General features: G+C 40.0%; 1 protein-coding gene across 1 annotated transcript in view; it reads left to right on the forward strand.

Moving 5' to 3' along the window:
• Positions 1–16,535, forward strand: part of LOC139717677 (uncharacterized) — a 609,026-nt gene extending 592,491 nt beyond the window's left edge. The window contains exons 40-50 of the mRNA XM_071629179.1: positions 631–981; positions 2,451–2,634; positions 5,321–5,463; positions 5,550–5,566; positions 6,247–6,556; positions 6,676–6,701; positions 7,481–7,563; positions 10,019–10,239; positions 11,829–11,945; positions 13,274–13,483; positions 16,222–16,535. Coding sequence (XP_071485280.1) covers positions 631–981; positions 2,451–2,634; positions 5,321–5,463; positions 5,550–5,566; positions 6,247–6,556; positions 6,676–6,701; positions 7,481–7,563; positions 10,019–10,239; positions 11,829–11,945; positions 13,274–13,483; positions 16,222–16,535 — 1,976 coding nt within the window. The remainder of the gene's footprint in view (positions 1–630; positions 982–2,450; positions 2,635–5,320; positions 5,464–5,549; positions 5,567–6,246; positions 6,557–6,675; positions 6,702–7,480; positions 7,564–10,018; positions 10,240–11,828; positions 11,946–13,273; positions 13,484–16,221) is intronic.
• The last annotated feature ends 661 nt before the right edge of the window (positions 16,536–17,196 follow it).

Here is a 17,196-nt window from a genome sequence, read left to right on the forward strand (position 1 = left end):
TTCTGTCCCCCCCCCCCCTTACTTCGCCTTTTTTTTCCTGTTCCTATGTATGAACCCCGTGTAGAGACATTTATTATCATGACCTCTCTCCTGCAGGCGTTTCATTAGCATAAGCTTAGATAACAGCAATGAGCTGTTTGTGATATTGCTGGATTTAATCTCAGCATTGCCTTATTAATAGGCAAATTATTTTCCGATGGGTCCCCATTTATATTGTTTTTACCATAAACAGCAACAGCAGCATGGTGAGAAATTTGTTCAACTTCAAGTGCAACATTCTATCACCCTCTCTCTCTCTCTCTCTCTCTCTCTCTCTCTCTCTCCCTCGCACACACACACACACACACACACACACTGTCTTTTTCCATCTGTTTTATTTGCAACCCTTTACTGTAAAAACTCTCAGCATGAAACTTTAATAGTGAATTTTAGCCGACAGCCTTTGCGGAATAGAACTTCCGCAAAATGCCACTGGCGTTTCCCTGCATTGTTTAGATGAAACATTTCATGTGCATTTTACTTTTGCAAATTTTTTGCTCTTAGTGAAATTTATGAAAGTTTCATGCAAGCAAACTATTTTTGGTGCTTCAGTATCTTTTTCATTGTCTCTCTTTTTCTCTCTCTCAAAAGCTCCCCCGACAATGACTCCGATGGAGCATGTCCGATTGGTCGGAGGCTTGCAGCCCAGTGAGGGGAGAGTTGAGGTGCTCTACGATGGCATGTGGGGCTCCATCTGCAGCACGGGCTGGGACAAGGTCGACGCCGACGCGGCGTGCAGGATGCTGGGATACCCCGACGGCGCCCTCCAGGCCGTGACCATCCCGGAATTCGGCAGGGGAGACGTGCCGGTCGTCATGAGCAACGTCGAGTGTGGAGAGGACGCAGCGGACCTGGAGAGCTGCGAGTTTTCGGAGCCAGACCTTGCATGTTTGGTCGACCGTCCCGAGGCTGGTGTGCGCTGTAACACTGGACAATTCATTCGTAAGTCATCCAGACAGAGCCACTAGGAATCATATCCTAGGGAAGAGGATACAAAAAGAAGGATACACAAATTTCTTTGTATCTCACCTCTTTCTCCTACCTTTCTTCACCTCCTGAATGTTTTTCTTTTGTTTTTTCCTCATTGCCATGGACTTAACTTAAAGGATTTGAGCAAAAACAAATGAGAAGCAGGTTTACGGTTTGGGTTTTGTTTCCATTTGTTTTCTCCAAGCTGTAGGGTTGTGTGGTGACAACCATAGACCTGCCTTTCTATTTTATTCATGATTTATTTATTAGCTATTATTTATTGTATCTGTATTTATTGTGAATTCCATTGTGGCATTTTACATAAAATTCTGACTCCATTCCCTGCTTCATGCATTGCTGTTAACAATGTGGATTTGAATAGACATAACATCACTGGGTCGACAAGACCTCGTGTCCATAAAATGTCAAATGTTCTGGAGAGCCAAAAAACATGGCGGCCAAAGCACAATAGTGAATGGGAGAGCCTTTCCTTTGACATGACGTGGTGGGTTTACTTCTGGAGTAAGACAGTTGGGATTTGGTCAGGACATCACTTAACTCATTATTTGTGACCGTGCACCTCAAAACGAACATAAAGTCGCACACACTGATTTTGAGTGAGGACTGAAAATAAGTGAAATGGGTCAACCTAGCCGAACTTGACTTTTTCATATTTTCTGAAAGAGCGGGTCTTCTTTTACATTATACTAAAATTTGGTATCATAAAACGGGCAGGAAAGTGTGTTTTTTTTAGCAGTTTATCTCGAACATTTTTTGGTAGAATAGTGTGATTAGGTGTGTCTTTAGAATCCCTTTTTCATTTCTGAAGAACCTTGTCCACACTCTTCACTTTCAACTCTAATAACTTTTGAAAGGATAATGCTACTGCTTTGATAGTTGGCATTAATTATGGACAGAATGTGTTAATGAGGCATGCTTAATTTCAGTTTAATCTGATAATCCCTTCATTGTTGTTACTCTGGTGGTTTACTTCCTGTTTTTTTGTCCCGTTCATCGCACAGCCAGCACAGTTTGGTAAAGATTAAGCGCTTGAATAGACACTGTACTTCAGAGCCTCTTTTCTCAGTTCACACTTTTCCTGAGTTTGTGCTTTCTTTCCAATATTTAGATAGGTTAGGAGAGTTCATTTGATTTGAGTTATACATCATTTTAAAGCTTAAAGTCTGCTCTTTCAGAATATGGTCTTAACTAAAAATTCATGTCTGGCGACTTTTTGTTTGTTTTGAGGTGCAGGGTCACATTTGACCATTAATCAAAAAAGTCATTTTCACCAAACTTTCAGATACAAGTCTTGTCACCCCAGCGACGATATGGGCTTGTATTGATTGTCATTTTGTTGTGACATTGAATTGTGCACTTGTGACCATGTGCGTTCGAGCTTGATCTCTATAGAGTGGAAATTCTTTGCTTTTCACCCGCAGCTGATCCGTCGGAGGTTGCTGTGAGACTCGTGAACGGGAGTCAACCCAGCGAGGGTAGGGTGGAGGTGTACTACAATGGTACCTGGAGCACCATCTGCGACGATGACTGGGACTTACAGGACGCCCTCGTTGTTTGCAAGCAGCTGAACTACACAGGAGTAATTTCGGCCCCAAAACGAGCAAGGCAAGCCTATAAAGTAGAATCTATTATCAATTTTTCCTCTGCTCGTATCATTCTATGTTTAGGTTTTCTAATCACTAGTATACAATTTATGTATTTGATAGTAACTGAGATTGGTTCTAGGCATATTTGAGTAAACCTCTTAATCATAACAAATCATATCTTTGACTTCCATTTAGAGCATTATTCTTGTCTGCATATTTCTTTCTGGATGCGGTGTACATTATAGTTCAGTGCGTCTCCATGTTCTGTGAGCAAATATTTTTCTGTGACATGCTGAAGTTAGCTGCCACTTTCTCCAATCACTTAGTGGCCATTTTGCTGAACATATCTTTGTTAATTCTAGATAGTTGGTGTAACCCCAACATACATAAAAAAAGAGAGAATGTTGAAACTCAAGTCACAAATAGTAATGAGCAACCAGAGACAATGCAGGCGTAAACTTCCAACAAAGTGAAAAGGGAAGGGGGAGAGACATATCAACTTTCTCAGATTCCCTCCACAGTAATGATAATAATGACAATAATAATAATAAAATAATAATGATAATGATGACGATAATAATAATAAAATAATAATGATAATGATGACGATAATAATCATTTTAATGATGATAATAATGATGATGATAATAATAATGATAATAATAATAATAATAATAATAATAATAATAACAATAACAATAATGGTAATGATAATAATAATAATAATAATAATGATAATGATAATGATAATAATAATAATAATAATAATAATGATGATAATAATAATAATAATAATAATAATAATAATAATAATAAAAAAAATAGTAATTGCAATAATAATAGCAGCTGCCACAACAAGAAATACTTGTGATCAGAAATTGGCTGCTTACTTCCATCCCTATCTTCACATCTAAGGTAGATTTCTGGTAGTGAGTTAAGGTTATCATTCCCCCAGGTTTGGGACATGATGCCAGAACTTGATATGAAAAGAAGCCAGTAGCAAAGATTGTTTTACTGCACTGAAAAAGAAAACCCCCCTCTCTAGAAAACATTCTAAAGACTCCATCCCCCCTATGGTCTGCTGCAGGTGACTGGTAATGGTGGCCATATTAACCTTATTTTAACTGGGCTATTTGAGACCAAGTTTTTACTAGGGGGTCAATTTGACCCCCCCTTCAGATCTCAGCCACCAATCGCACGATCGCCGCAAAATTTTGCCTGAACATAGAGCCAGATGTCAACTACAAGATTACATGGTCATACAATAGAAAGATGTTGATTATATATTTTTTTAATAAATTAATTATGCAAATTTACGCATGAAATCATATTTTCACCTATAACTCCATCAAAAGAATGAAGGATTGCTAAATTTTTGTGTGAGAGTTCCTCAAGACACATCAAACAGTTTTCTTGTAAAAACATAGTGCAATCAAAATCAGTTTCTTTTTTTTCCATTGTTTTGTTAATTTCTTATGTATTTTATTGTTTTTTGACCTTGTGTTTTGTATTGTTTGCCAAAATTTGTTGCAGGCACTTTTTCAAGCTTATCTACATTAGAATTGATTAATTTCAATGTTCAAAAGTTGAAATAATCTGATTTACATCAATTAAACAAAAAAAACACAATTTTTTATTGGATTTGCACACGAAATCATGAATCTGAGCTGTTTTCCAGTTGACGTGCATATGCAAAACATTGCGTAACTTCAGAACGGTGTACCCGGACGTCGGAAATTTGGTCTCAAAATATGCGGGAGACTTCAATGAAAAAAGTCATGAAACGAAGCGGCAAAATTTTTACGCGTTGCGGAATCGTGGCGCGAAATGTCAGGGGGGGGTCAAAAAAGGGGGGGGGGTCAATTTGACCCCCCCCCCCCCCCCCTCCAGTGAAATTAGGGTCAAGGCCAATCAGTCCCTTTGTGCCAAATGACATCAAAGGAAGAAGAGCAAAATGGTCTTACATTAACGAGTGAATACATCTGAAATACAGACTAAAGTTACATATATCACACGTACGGTTCCAAGACATTTCTCCTGCCACAATTGCTTCCATGAAATGTCTGCTAAGCATAAGCCAAACATAGATTCTGCCTTCAAACATAACCCGTACCCTAATCCTAATCCTCATACCAAACTAAATCCAAAACCCTGTTACAATCCTGACCCTAAGTCCTTGGAGAATATAAGAATGGAGCAGCTCTCTCAGGAGCAAAATGTCTTGTCACCCATCTCACAGGCAATCACACACACACACACACACATTTTAAAGGGATTGTATGGTACTGGTTGAGGTGAGGATTCAGGTTTATAACATTTTTTTGATGAGATAATGAGAAACCTGTAATGAAATGTGTAATTTCAAGAAAGATTCAATGTTTTTTTGATGAAAATTGGCCTTGAAATGGCTGAGATATCCAAAAAAGCAATCCTAATTAAATTGACAGGCCGCGACTTTTATTAGGATCGCTTTGTTTTTGTACCTCGTTTTTAGATATCTCAGTCATTTCAAAAGTGATATTCATCAAATAATCTTTTGATACCCCTTAGAATTGTATGCTGTTCAACACTTTATAGAATGGTTTCTAAATATCTCGCAAAACGTTACACGCTGAATCCTCACCTCAACCAGTACTGTACAGTCCCTTCATGGGAATTGTGAAGTAGATGAGGCTACATCTAGGCTGTACCATTGCGATTGGCAGGTTTGGTCAGGGTACTGGTCCCATCGTGGTGGAGGACTTTGACTGCTATGGCAACGAGACAAACTTGGCGAGATGCCAACATGACCCATGGACTGTGCACGACTGCTCACATCTGGAAGATGCTTCGGTGGTCTGCCTTGATGGTAAGTTGCAACTGTAGCTGTTTGGGTTTGTGTTTACTGTTGGTTTGCTGGATGGTGGGGGGGGGGTATTGTCTGTGTTCGAGTAGATTTACAAGCATTGCCAGTTTTCTGAATTCTACTTTTCTGTTGCAGTTGTACATGATATGTTTTATGCAAAAGTCATGCCTGGCAGACTTGTACAATAAAGCAGGTACTGACCATTTGCAAGAAAAATAATCATAGCTTCCACAAGAGTTGCATCACAACAAAGCTTAGGAATTTCTCTACAACTTTGCTAGCTGCATGTCTACCGTAAACGTTTCTATGAAAAGTGAATGTCTGTGCATTGCAGCCTCAGAATAATTTTGCACACAGCGGATTTGCACAATGGCATTCAAAGAGTTAAATAGAATGCTAGAAAATCATGTTTTTTGTCAGTAATTTTGCCTTGACATCATCAGTGCAAGGTTGTTTAATCATCTCTTGTGTAAAAGTATTTGTTTATTTTATATGAAAAGGTAATTAAAAGCAGATTAGTTTTGTTTGTGGATCAATCACGATTTGACGTCAATAAGTCAATAACATCATCACCTCCTTTGCCAATGTGGTTGCAACCAATATTGGAGAAATTTGAAATTTCAAAATTCCACAATTTCCTCAAATCTGTGCCTGATTGTAACAAACCTTCTGTCTTTCTTATTGTCTTTTGTGGTTTAACACTGCCTCTCTACTAAATTTCAGTGTGCATAAAATTGAAACCGCACAATGATTTTGTTTTTCATCCACGCAGAGGACATCATAGAGGTCCGTCTGGTTGGTGGTATCTACCCTCAAGAAGGAAGGCTGGAGGTGTCCATCGACGGTCAGTGGGGGACGGTCTGCGATGACGCATTTGACCTCTTCGATGCCGACGTGGTCTGTCGCCAGCTTGGTTACGCCGCGGCAGAGAAAGTAGTCCCCAATGCCGGCTTCGGCGCCAACGAGGAGCTCCCAATCCTCCTCGACGATGTCAACTGCCGTGGTGATGAGAGCGCCCTCTCGATGTGCCTCCACCGCGGCGCCGGTACGCACAATTGCGGCCATGGTGAGGATGTAGGAGTCAAATGCGAAACCGGTAAGTTGTGTACGTTCCAGAATGTGGGACTCCTGTGTTGATTTACAACCAGTTTCACCATGGTTTATTCTTAACAGTATTCTGTAGTTTGTTTCTTGGTATATCAACTCACTCCTTAGGCACTGCTTTTGTCACAAATGCAAGTGTAGTAAATAAATAGTGCATTCATATGTTTTTGTAAATTTACACCAATAAAGATAAACAATACCCTAGCTTTCCTCTCTTTCAGTGATATGATATTAGGCAGGATGGATGTTTTGACAGAGCATTGAACAAGGCTGATATCTATTTCAAATGTACTGTATGGTATACTAGTAAATCTCGTATCCCTTTATGTGCCGGTTACTTTAATTGTGTCCTACAACCTTGCTCAAATCATTTCCCTGGGGGATTGGAGACAAACAAGTCACAATTGCATGGTGGAAAGTCTAGCTTTCCCTCCCCCCCCCCCCCCCCCCTCCCCGGTCTGTTCAACCAACCAAATGTTTGTACAAAGTTCTTTCCTGTCTTCTTTTTTTTTCTCTTTTTTTAGGGATGTGTATCTAATGAGGTAATTGTGTGCATATTGCTTTTTATTGACATCATACTTTATTATTCAGACATACACAAAGTAAAGTTTTGTATGGTTTGCATTTGTGCACAATCAACCACCTGTTATGTTGTCAATGGATTTTCATACAGTTTGGTAGAGAGATGAACCCTGGTATGAAAAGGACACCTCTATTTTTGGTGGTGTTGCGTATCTGGTCTGTTCTTTTTATAACAGGGTTAAGGGTCACACCAGCCAGCTAAACATTTTACATAAATGTGTTTGGAATGCCAAAACTTGCCTTTCAAAAAACAAAGGGGGAGGCAATCCTTCAGTTAAAGCATGTTTCTTCCATTTCTTGCATGACAGGTACCCCTGCACCCCCTCCTGTCGAGGTGAGACTGAATGGCAAGACCCCAGAAGAGGGTAGGGTGGAGGTGTACCACGATGGAGAGTGGAGAGCAGTCTGTGATACCAAGTAAGCACCAGAGGTCATATGCCATTAGGCCCAGCATGCGTTGTAATAGTTACCCAAATTTGTCATGAACCCATTAAGGACGAGTCACGAGTATACTCGGGGAGGTGTCTGTATGCAATGCGTGTTGTAGCAAAATGAGCCCATGGTCAATGGGGTAATAAGAGCCGATGTGCCACGTGGGATCTTTAATTATGATGATGCTTCTGCGTACAGATTTTTGTTTTTCATTCTGTCTTTTTGTCTCGCCCACCGGAGGTGAAGGCGAGACTAAGGGATCCAAATGGCGTCCGTCCGTCGTCCGTCCGTCGTCCGTCCGTAGTCCGTCCGTCGTCCGTCCGTCGTCCGTCGTCCGTCCGTCGTCCGTCGTCCGTCACAAATGTTAAAGTTTACCTGCAAGACTCTCTTATGATGCATAACTTGGCATCTGTTACAGCAATGGCAGCCACACTTGGGTGATAGAAGCACTAGGGGTATTTTCATGTTATGGTGTTGTCAGAGGTCATGTGATGATGTCAAAGGTCATTTGAGGTCATATATTAAAGAGTATGTGCAAGACTCTCTTTTCTATGTTAAAGTTTACCTGCAAGACTCTCTTTTGACAAATAACTTCACATAAGTTGCTTGGATTACAACCTAACTTGGGTCATAGATGCACTGGGGGTACGTTCATGTTATGGTGCCGTTGGAGGTCACAGGATAAGGTCAAAGGTCATTTGAGGTCAAACGTTAAAGTTTACTTGCAAGACTCTCTTATCACATGTAACTCGACACATGTTGCTACAATGGCAATCAAACTTGGGTGATGGATGCACTGGGGGTACCTTCATGTTATGGTGCCGTAAGAGGTCACATGATAAGGTCAAAGGTCATTTGAGGTCATACGTTAAAGTTTACTTGCAAGACTCTCTTATCACACGTAACTCAGCACATGTTGCTACAATGGCAATCAAACTTGGGTGATGGTAGATGTCTCTTGGGAAGTTGAAGGTAACCACAAGGTCAAAGGTTACAGACAGGGGTCAACGAACTTTTAGGGCCCAATGTTAAGTTTTTAGGGCGCATTTCGTTTATGGCTCATAACTTTTGATCCCTTTGTCCGTTTGTGACCAGACTTGGATGGAAGATGTCCCTTGGGGAGGTGAAGGTCGTCACAAGGTCAAAGGTCACAGACAGGGGTCAACAAACTTTTAGGGCCCAATGTTATGTTTTTAGGGCGCGTTTTGATTGTGGCTCATAACTTTTGATCCCTATGTCTGTTTGTGACCAAACTTGGACGGTAGATGTCCCCTGGGAAGTTAAAGGTCATCACAAGGTCAAAGGTCACAGAAAGGGGTCAACAAATTTTTAGGGCCCAATGTTAAGTTTTTATGGCGCGTTTCGATTATGGCTCATTACTTTTGATCCTTTGTCCGTTTGTGACCAAACTTGGATGGTGAATGTCCCTTAGGGTGTTGAAGGTCACCACAAGGTCAAAGGTCATAAGCAGGTCAATTAACTTGTGGGAGTTATAAAAAATATTAATTCCTTGTACGCGAATGGGCGAGACACAATTCGGCGATTGCCTTGTTTACTTGTAAGTTAAAATATATTATGTGCACATCACTGTGCTTTTTCTCCTTTGGAAGCGTACAGATTTGTATTTTATGTCTATCTATCTATAGCTTGCATGCACCACTCCTCCCAATTTTCCACCGTAACATGATGCCTATACTCTTTTCATTTCTCGGAGTATTTTTTGCATTTAAATCTATTTACATAGTAAGCCTGTTTTCAATATCTTACTATTAGTGTGTCCATTTTCCTTGCTCCCTACATCACTGTGTTTTGTTCTCCAAACACGGCCCCTTCCCCCTGTTTTGTCTATTTCTAGTCTTCAGCCATATTCGAACTCTCCAAGGAGAAGCTAACCCAAATCAATCCATACTGTAAGATACCGTACCTGAATGTGATGTATGCGTATACATTTCTCAATTCGGTATAGGACTCCACGATCCTGAATTTAATCGCTTGCGAAATCATTGGGAACTTCCCATTCGCGAAAATTCAGACCTGCTTGATATATGCTGTATACAGTAGTGTGCGTTTTTCTCATGCTCACTTTTGCTACAGTTTTGATACACTTTTGGAGCACACTGGAAAACTCAGGATAGTATGGTACGGTACTTGAGAGGAGAGAACTTGAGAACTATCAAAGTGGATATTTTTGCGCGCTACTAATTTTTTCATACTTGGCAGGGTTATAGGAGTTTTGCACGCTTTTGATTCCGCAGAATCAAGACATCAAGTACTGGAACATATGGCAAGCAAAAGTATTCACATGCTTTTGTTTTTGTGCTTTTTTCAGATTGCGAGAAATACGCGAAAATTTCCACTTTTACAGTACACCCTTCATCACTTCCTGAGCATTTTTTCCAACTCATATCTCTCATCCACTCTCATTCCTCTCCCGTCTCAGCTGGGACCTAAATGAGGGCCACGTTGTGTGCAGACAGCTGGGCTTCCTCGGGGCCCTGTACGCCGACGCCGGGTCCTTCTATGGCGGAGACCCCATCGGCTTCTGGCTGGACGATGTCCAGTGCACGGGGACGGAGGCAAACCTCGGCCAGTGCGCTCACTCTGCATTTGGGGAGACAGGATGCTTTGCTGACCAGGAGGCTGGCGTGCTGTGTGAGCTACGTGAGTATTTCAGCAGAGCGACAGAGTCTCCCGTACCACACCCCACCCCCTGATTTGGCAGGAGTCTCCCAAAAAACCCAGAGACTCCAACCCAAAGCACCTTCTGATTTGGAGATTCTCCCGCCTGAAACCCCTAGCAAACGGGAGACTCCAACTTGATGTGCGCGAAGCGAATATCACAAGCGCAAAGTTCTTTGTGGCCGGGATCCAGGGCCCGCTTGGGCCCTGGAAGCTCTAATAATTAGGGTTCTTGATGCTCCCTCGTGCTATCTAAGGCTTATTTTTCAACATACGAAGACAAAAAGTAAGAAATCATTTCAAACGGGAGACACAGAGCCAGGGCGGGAGAAATTAAATCTCAAGCAGGAGAACGGGAGATTTTGCAAAAGTGGATTTTCGGCGGGAGATCTCCCGTCGAAAGCGGGAGAGTTGGAGTCTCTGAAAACCTGATAGAATATCTCTTTCTGTTGTTCAGAGAGGACAAACATTCTGTTGTTGTTGTTGTTGCTGTTGTTGTTGCTGTTGTTGTTGTGTTGTGTTGTGTTGTGTTGTGTTGTGTTGTGTTGTGTTGTGTTGTGTTGTGTTGTGTTGTGTTGTGTTGTGTTGTGTTGTGTTGTGTTGTGTTGTGTTGTGTTGTGTTGTGTTGTGTTGTGTTGTGTTGTGTTGTGTCGTTGTGTTGTTTTGTGTTGTTATGGTGTGGTCATTTGGATGTGTGTGTGTTTGTTTATGATAGTTTTATGCTGTGCTGAGAGGATATACATTCTGATGTAGTTGTTTTGTTCTCGTTGCTGTTGTGTTGTTGTGTTGCTGTTGTTGTTGTTGTTGTCGTCGTCGTTGTTGTTGTTGTTGATGTTGTTATTGGTGGTGGTGGTGGTGGTATGTTTGTTTGTTTACGATAGTTTATTTTGATATGTGGATGCACTGTCCAAGTATGATCTAGGAAAACAACAACAAGAAAAATGATTCTAGGGTTTTTAAAGTCACTCATGAATCTTCAGCCACTAAGGGAAGATTTGTCCATTTTGACCTCTTACCCCATTGCATCATATCATGGAACGTGGGCAGACTTGCCACAGCAGAGCTGCCAAGTCTCCCTGATTCTGCAGGAGTCTCCCCGAAAATGTCAAAATCTGTTTATGTCTGAATAAGAGAATATTAAAATTTCTCTGACTTGGGAATTATTTTTGCCCATTGAAATGCATGTAACATACATATATCTCCCTGATAGCTGTGTGGAATCTCCCTGATTTGGATGTGGGAAGGTTGGCAGACCTGCCGCAGAACCTGTTGCTAAGTAATGTCTCGATCTCCGTCTCTTTCCCCACTCTTTCCTCCCCCTCCCTCTGTGAGCAGCAAGTAGCGGCAGTCTACGCCTCAATATTAAAATTTCTCTGACTTGGGAATTATGTTTGCCCATTGAAATGCATGTAACACACAGATACTATTGTACATGTATCTCCCTGATTGCTATGTGGAATCTCCCTGATTTGGATGTGGGAAGGTTGGCAGACCTGCCCCAGAACCTGTTGCTAAGTTATTTCTCGATCTCCCTCTCTGTCCCTACTCTTTCCTCCCCCTCCCTCTGTGAGCAGCAAGTAGCGGCAGTCTACGCCTCACTGGGGGCGACAGCAGCCTGGAGGGACGTGTTGAGATGTTCCACCTTGGAGAGTGGGGCACTGTCTGTGATGACTACTTCGATAAATCAGGTAACGTCAGGGTCAAGTTAAGGTAGTTTCGGCTCAATTTTCCTTGTATATATGTGTGTATAAACTTGAAAGAATCACTCATGACATGCTTCACAACAATCCACATTTTTCTGTGACCGCATAACCAAATTGAATGGGGTTTTCTGCGAAATAGAGCTAAGATGATATATTTTAAAACCCTGAAGTAGCATTTAGATGGTTTAAGCATATTGGGTGCTATCAATGCAAAGATCTGATTGTATTTTTTTTGTTGGGGGGGGGGGGGACCTACTGTATAAAGACACCATAGACACAAACGAAAGTATAATAATGATATACATTTGTTCTAAATCATTGTTATTCTCACCAAGCACCTATCAAAGTAATTTTGCATAGAGCACCACATCATTCTGAAAGATGCAGTGTAAAAAGCAACTTTTGTAATTATTGAAACCATTCTTGTCCTTATCATCCTACTAAAGGGTTGGTATAGTATTAGTGGAGATGAGAATTGGGCTTCTAACTTTTTCTGATATACCAAGAAACTACTTATGAAATGATACAAAGCATACCATTCAAAGACAAATTCGAAGTTTTTTGAATGAAAATTGGTTTGCGAGTGGATGGGACATCCAAAAGCAAAGTAAATGAAAGCCAATCTAATAAAAGGTGGGTCCCACCTTTTATTAGAATGCTCTATTTTGGATATCTCAGCCATTTCAAAAACAATTTGAATCTGACAAACATTGAATCTTTCTTGGAATTACATGCTCTTTCGTACTTCATAAGGGGTTTCTTGGTATCTCACAAAAAAAAAAAAAAAGATGTGAGAAACCTGAAGTTAGGTGTCAACCAAAATAACACAGTCCCTTTAACTGATTCAATGTAGTTTTAGAAGTAGGAGTATTAGTATTAGTATTAGTAGAAGTAGTAGTAGTAGTAGTAGTAGTAGTGGTTGTTGTTGTTGTTATACTCATTTTATTCAGAGGATAACAAAATGTTAAAACAATTTGAAGCATTTATTGGAGGTTGCATTGCCATGTTGCTCACTTTTGTCCCATGCATGGAACAGAAAGTCAAAATCCTTTTTCAAATCCTGGGTTGTGAAAACCACTATAAAAGTGTGGTGCTGGGAGTTTGAGATGTCAAGTTGCACCAGTAAATAAGGAGAAACATCAGACAATCGTGGTATGTGATGTTCAAGAGTTTATTGGCTGTGACCGACTTGATACAACCTAACTACTGTATAATTATAATCATAATGGCATTGCGTAAGATCAACCTGAAAGATTTGCTGTACTTTGATACAATTTGTACCTTCTATTCCACATCCTGTTTTATCTTCACAGATGCCGACGTGGTGTGCCGCCAGCTAGGATACGGGCCAACCGCCGGCTTCTTTAGCGTCGAGGTGTTTGGGGAAGGCAGCGGGGCCATCCTGCTGGATAATCTACAGTGCGAAGGGGAAGAGTTCAGGCTGGATACCTGCCCGGGTAACGAGATAGGCGAACACAACTGTAACCACGGCGAGGATGTAGGTGTGGCTTGCACAGTGCCAGGTGAGACTTGAATCGAATCGATCTTGCATTTGTAGAGATTGCCAGCTGATGTAATACATATGCATATAATACAAGCATATGTTTGTACAGCGACTACAGTGACTCGTAGAAAGACATGTCCAGATTTTGAATATCACAGTCTTCAGCTGCGTGGTAATATCAATGTTTTTTTTTTTTTTTTGGGGGGGGGAGGGGTTTTAACAGACAGTATCAATGAGACAATGAATTTGGGAGCAGTGATTTAAAAAATGGTCAAGATATCTTCTTTTATGCATATGTATAGGTTAGTTGTACCACAAAACATCCTATTGTATAAAATGTTTGCAGTAAAGCCTAAGATATAATGAGATATCGCTGTTTTTCTCATGAAATCATAACTGTAGACGGTTTAGTCTGGAAACATTTTTCATTGTACTTATTGTTCACATTTTTGCATATTTACCAATACTTAACCCTAACTAGGCCGGGGGGGGGGCTCCGAGGCCCCCCCCCCTCGACATTCCGCGCGATGTATCGCAATCGCAAAAAGCTATCACCGCGACGTTTCATGACTTTTTTTTTTCGAGTCTCCCGCATCTTTTGACACCAAATTTGCGACGCCCAGGCGCGCGCTTCCGAAGTTACGCATAAATATGTACATGCACGTCAGACCCAAAATTGCTCAAAAACATGAATTCGTGTACAATTTCAATGCAAACTATGCTTACAGGCAAATTCAATAAAAGCATGATTATTTTGGTGTTTTATTGATTAAAATCAATGAATAACATATTTTCTTGTTCGGAGCGATGTCGTGGACAAATTTCATCCGAAAACAATCGAAAACATAAAGTCGAAAAAACAAAGAAATACATAAGAAATTCAAAAAACAACAAAATACTTAAGAATTTTTCCTGATATCACAATTTTTTTTCATTACATTTGCTAAGGACACTAAAAAGAAATTTTACTCAAAAAAATGTGCCTGTTTTGAGCTTTGTTTTGTGATTTATACCAAATAGTCTGGTTTCATGCATTATTATGCATAAATTAGCATAATTTTGCATGAATGATAATTTTTTGAAAAATTAACTTCATGGTATTTTAGATTACATCATAAGCAATGTGTGTGCCAATTTTTGTCACGATCGCGCGGTCGACGGCCGAGATCTGGAGGGGGGGCCTGGGAGGCCCCCCCGGCTCTATCAACTACCTAAATAGCCTGGCCTAGTTAGGGTTAACATTGATTATACTGGTTCAAATTTTTACATTGGTTGTTTCTATTCCTAACTCACATTTTAAGTCTATTGTGAAGCACTGATGCTGACTTTTGAAATGGTAGATTATGCCTTTAACAAGAAATGCAGCTTTATAATCAATCGATTGCCTCATGAAGATAATGCGATCAATCTTCAAAGAAGTGGACTCAGGAATGTGCATGCAGGCTGAACCTTTCCAGGATCACAGTCTTAAAATGCTATTGACTTTCTACTTAATCCTAATCCCACCGCGTTTTTTGAGGGACTTGAAATCACAAATTCATGATTTCGTGTACAAATCCAATGCAAATTGTGTTTTTTTTTTAATTTAATTGATATAAATTAGATTATTTCAACTTTTAGCCATTGAAATTAATCAATTCTAATGTAGATAAGCTTGGAAAAGTGCCTGCAACAAATTTTTGCAAAAAAACAATAGAAAACAAAAGATCGAAAAAACAATAAAATACATAAGAAATTATCTAAACAATAGAAAACAAAAGAAACTGATTATGATTGCGCTAGTTTTTTACAAGAAAATTTTTTGCTGTGTCTTGAGGAACTCTGACACAAAAATTTAGCAATCCTTCAGTCTTTTTAATGGAGTTATAGGTGAAAATATGATTTCTTGCAGATATTTGCATAATTGATTTATTAAAAAATATAAAATCAACATTTTTCTATTGTATGACCTTGTAATCTTGTAGTTGACATCCGGCTCTATGTTCAGGCAAAATTTTGCGGCGATCGAGCTATCGGCGGCTGAGATCTGAAGGGGGGGTCAAATTGACCCCCCCCCCCCCCCCCCCCAGTAAAAACTTGGTCTCAAATAGCCCAGTTAGAATAGGGTTAAACCTGTTGCCACAAGACTAAAAGGGTTAACAGTGGTTCCAGAGATCTTTAGGCTCAGCAGTTTTGGCGTAATCATAATCATGACTACATGAGAGACCCATAGAGTCTTCATTGTCATTTTTACCTGCGCCCACAGCTGAGGTTGTTCTTCTATTGGTATGACTGGATAATGGAAGTTTTATTCCCGCTTCAACCAATTTTCAGTTCAGTTGGTCTGGTTTCTTGAAAATACTGTCATGGCAGCCAAAGGGCTGCATTGCAGAGTGAAAATATACGTGGACAAGTTCAAAACGTACACAGTATAGCATAAGAAACAAATTACTAATAAATTAATGAATGACAAGGGGACAGGACAAAACAAAACACACAAATAAACACATAATTCAAATATATATATTGTATATTTGGCAAAAAACAGACATATTCTGTAATCAAAATCATTAAAAGAAAGTTAATTATATTGCCATCATTAACAAATTAGATATCATCAAGTCAGTAATATAATGCAAGGTTAAAATACATTTCATTTTCTTTTTTAGCTTAGGAGATTATGTACATTGTAAGCTAATGATATATATTTCTTTTTGTAAAGTTTCATGATAATTCACCCAACTGAAAAAAGAAAATAAACTCTTTCTCTTTTTTTAGTACGTCTGTCTGGGTCACCATTACTATCTGAGGGAGTGGTGGAGGTATACTACGAAGGAACGTGGGGACGAGTCTGTCTTCACGATTTCGATGATGCCGCGGCAACGGTAGTCTGCCGTCAGCTCGGCTTTACTCAGGGAGTGGTTGTGGACGCCGCAGATTTCCCAGATATCCCCGAGGCTGCGACGTTCCTGATGGATGATGTAGTGTGTGAAGGTGATGAGGTCCTACTCGCCACGTGCCAACATAACGGATGGGGAATCCACAACTGTTTCCCCCCAATAAGTGCTGCAGTTTCATGCTCAAACGAATAAATAGACCCAAATTATTGTATGTTCCAACCCAAGTATCCTATCAGTAAAGCAATAATAAACTATTTTATGAGCAAATGTGTACCAAGGTATTGTTTGGCAATTCATTGATAAGACTACTGTGTAGGAAAAGATTTAGCAAGGTAGATAAAACATTTGGGGCACAAAGACTCAGTCACGGAAAGAGGCTGTACGAATAAAACATTTTTATCTATGAAATAGATAGTGTAATGATGGAACAAGTTTATGTGAAAAAATTATACCTCTCACAACAATGTAATTCCTACTTTAATATTTGTGTGTATGTGTGTGCTTTCGATTTTGTTTTTTCAACTCGTATTTCTCATGCATTTACCCTCTTTGTTTTGATGCATTAGTGTGGTGTGTGAATTTTAAACCATAGCAGTCCAGTTGTCAGAAATGAACGTAACTCTTCAATGTAATGAACATAAACTTCTTGTTGGTCTCAAGGCGTTTAGCATATTTTCTGTTTGGATGAAATATTCAGAAAGAATGCAGTCGCATTTCAACCAACTTGTCATCGACTGCTTTGCTCTATTTCTCATGGAAATTGTTCTCTTGATATTCATACACTGCATTCATTTGTAAGTTTACTATCAGGACTCCAAAATACAGGTCTCTTGATCATATTTTGCTAAGGTTA

This window comes from Diadema antillarum, unplaced genomic scaffold, assembly GCF_040938485.1.
Source record: "Diadema antillarum isolate AM-2024a unplaced genomic scaffold, OU_Dant_1.0 scf00000080, whole genome shotgun sequence".
Taxonomy (NCBI): domain Eukaryota; kingdom Metazoa; phylum Echinodermata; class Echinoidea; order Diadematoida; family Diadematidae; genus Diadema; species Diadema antillarum.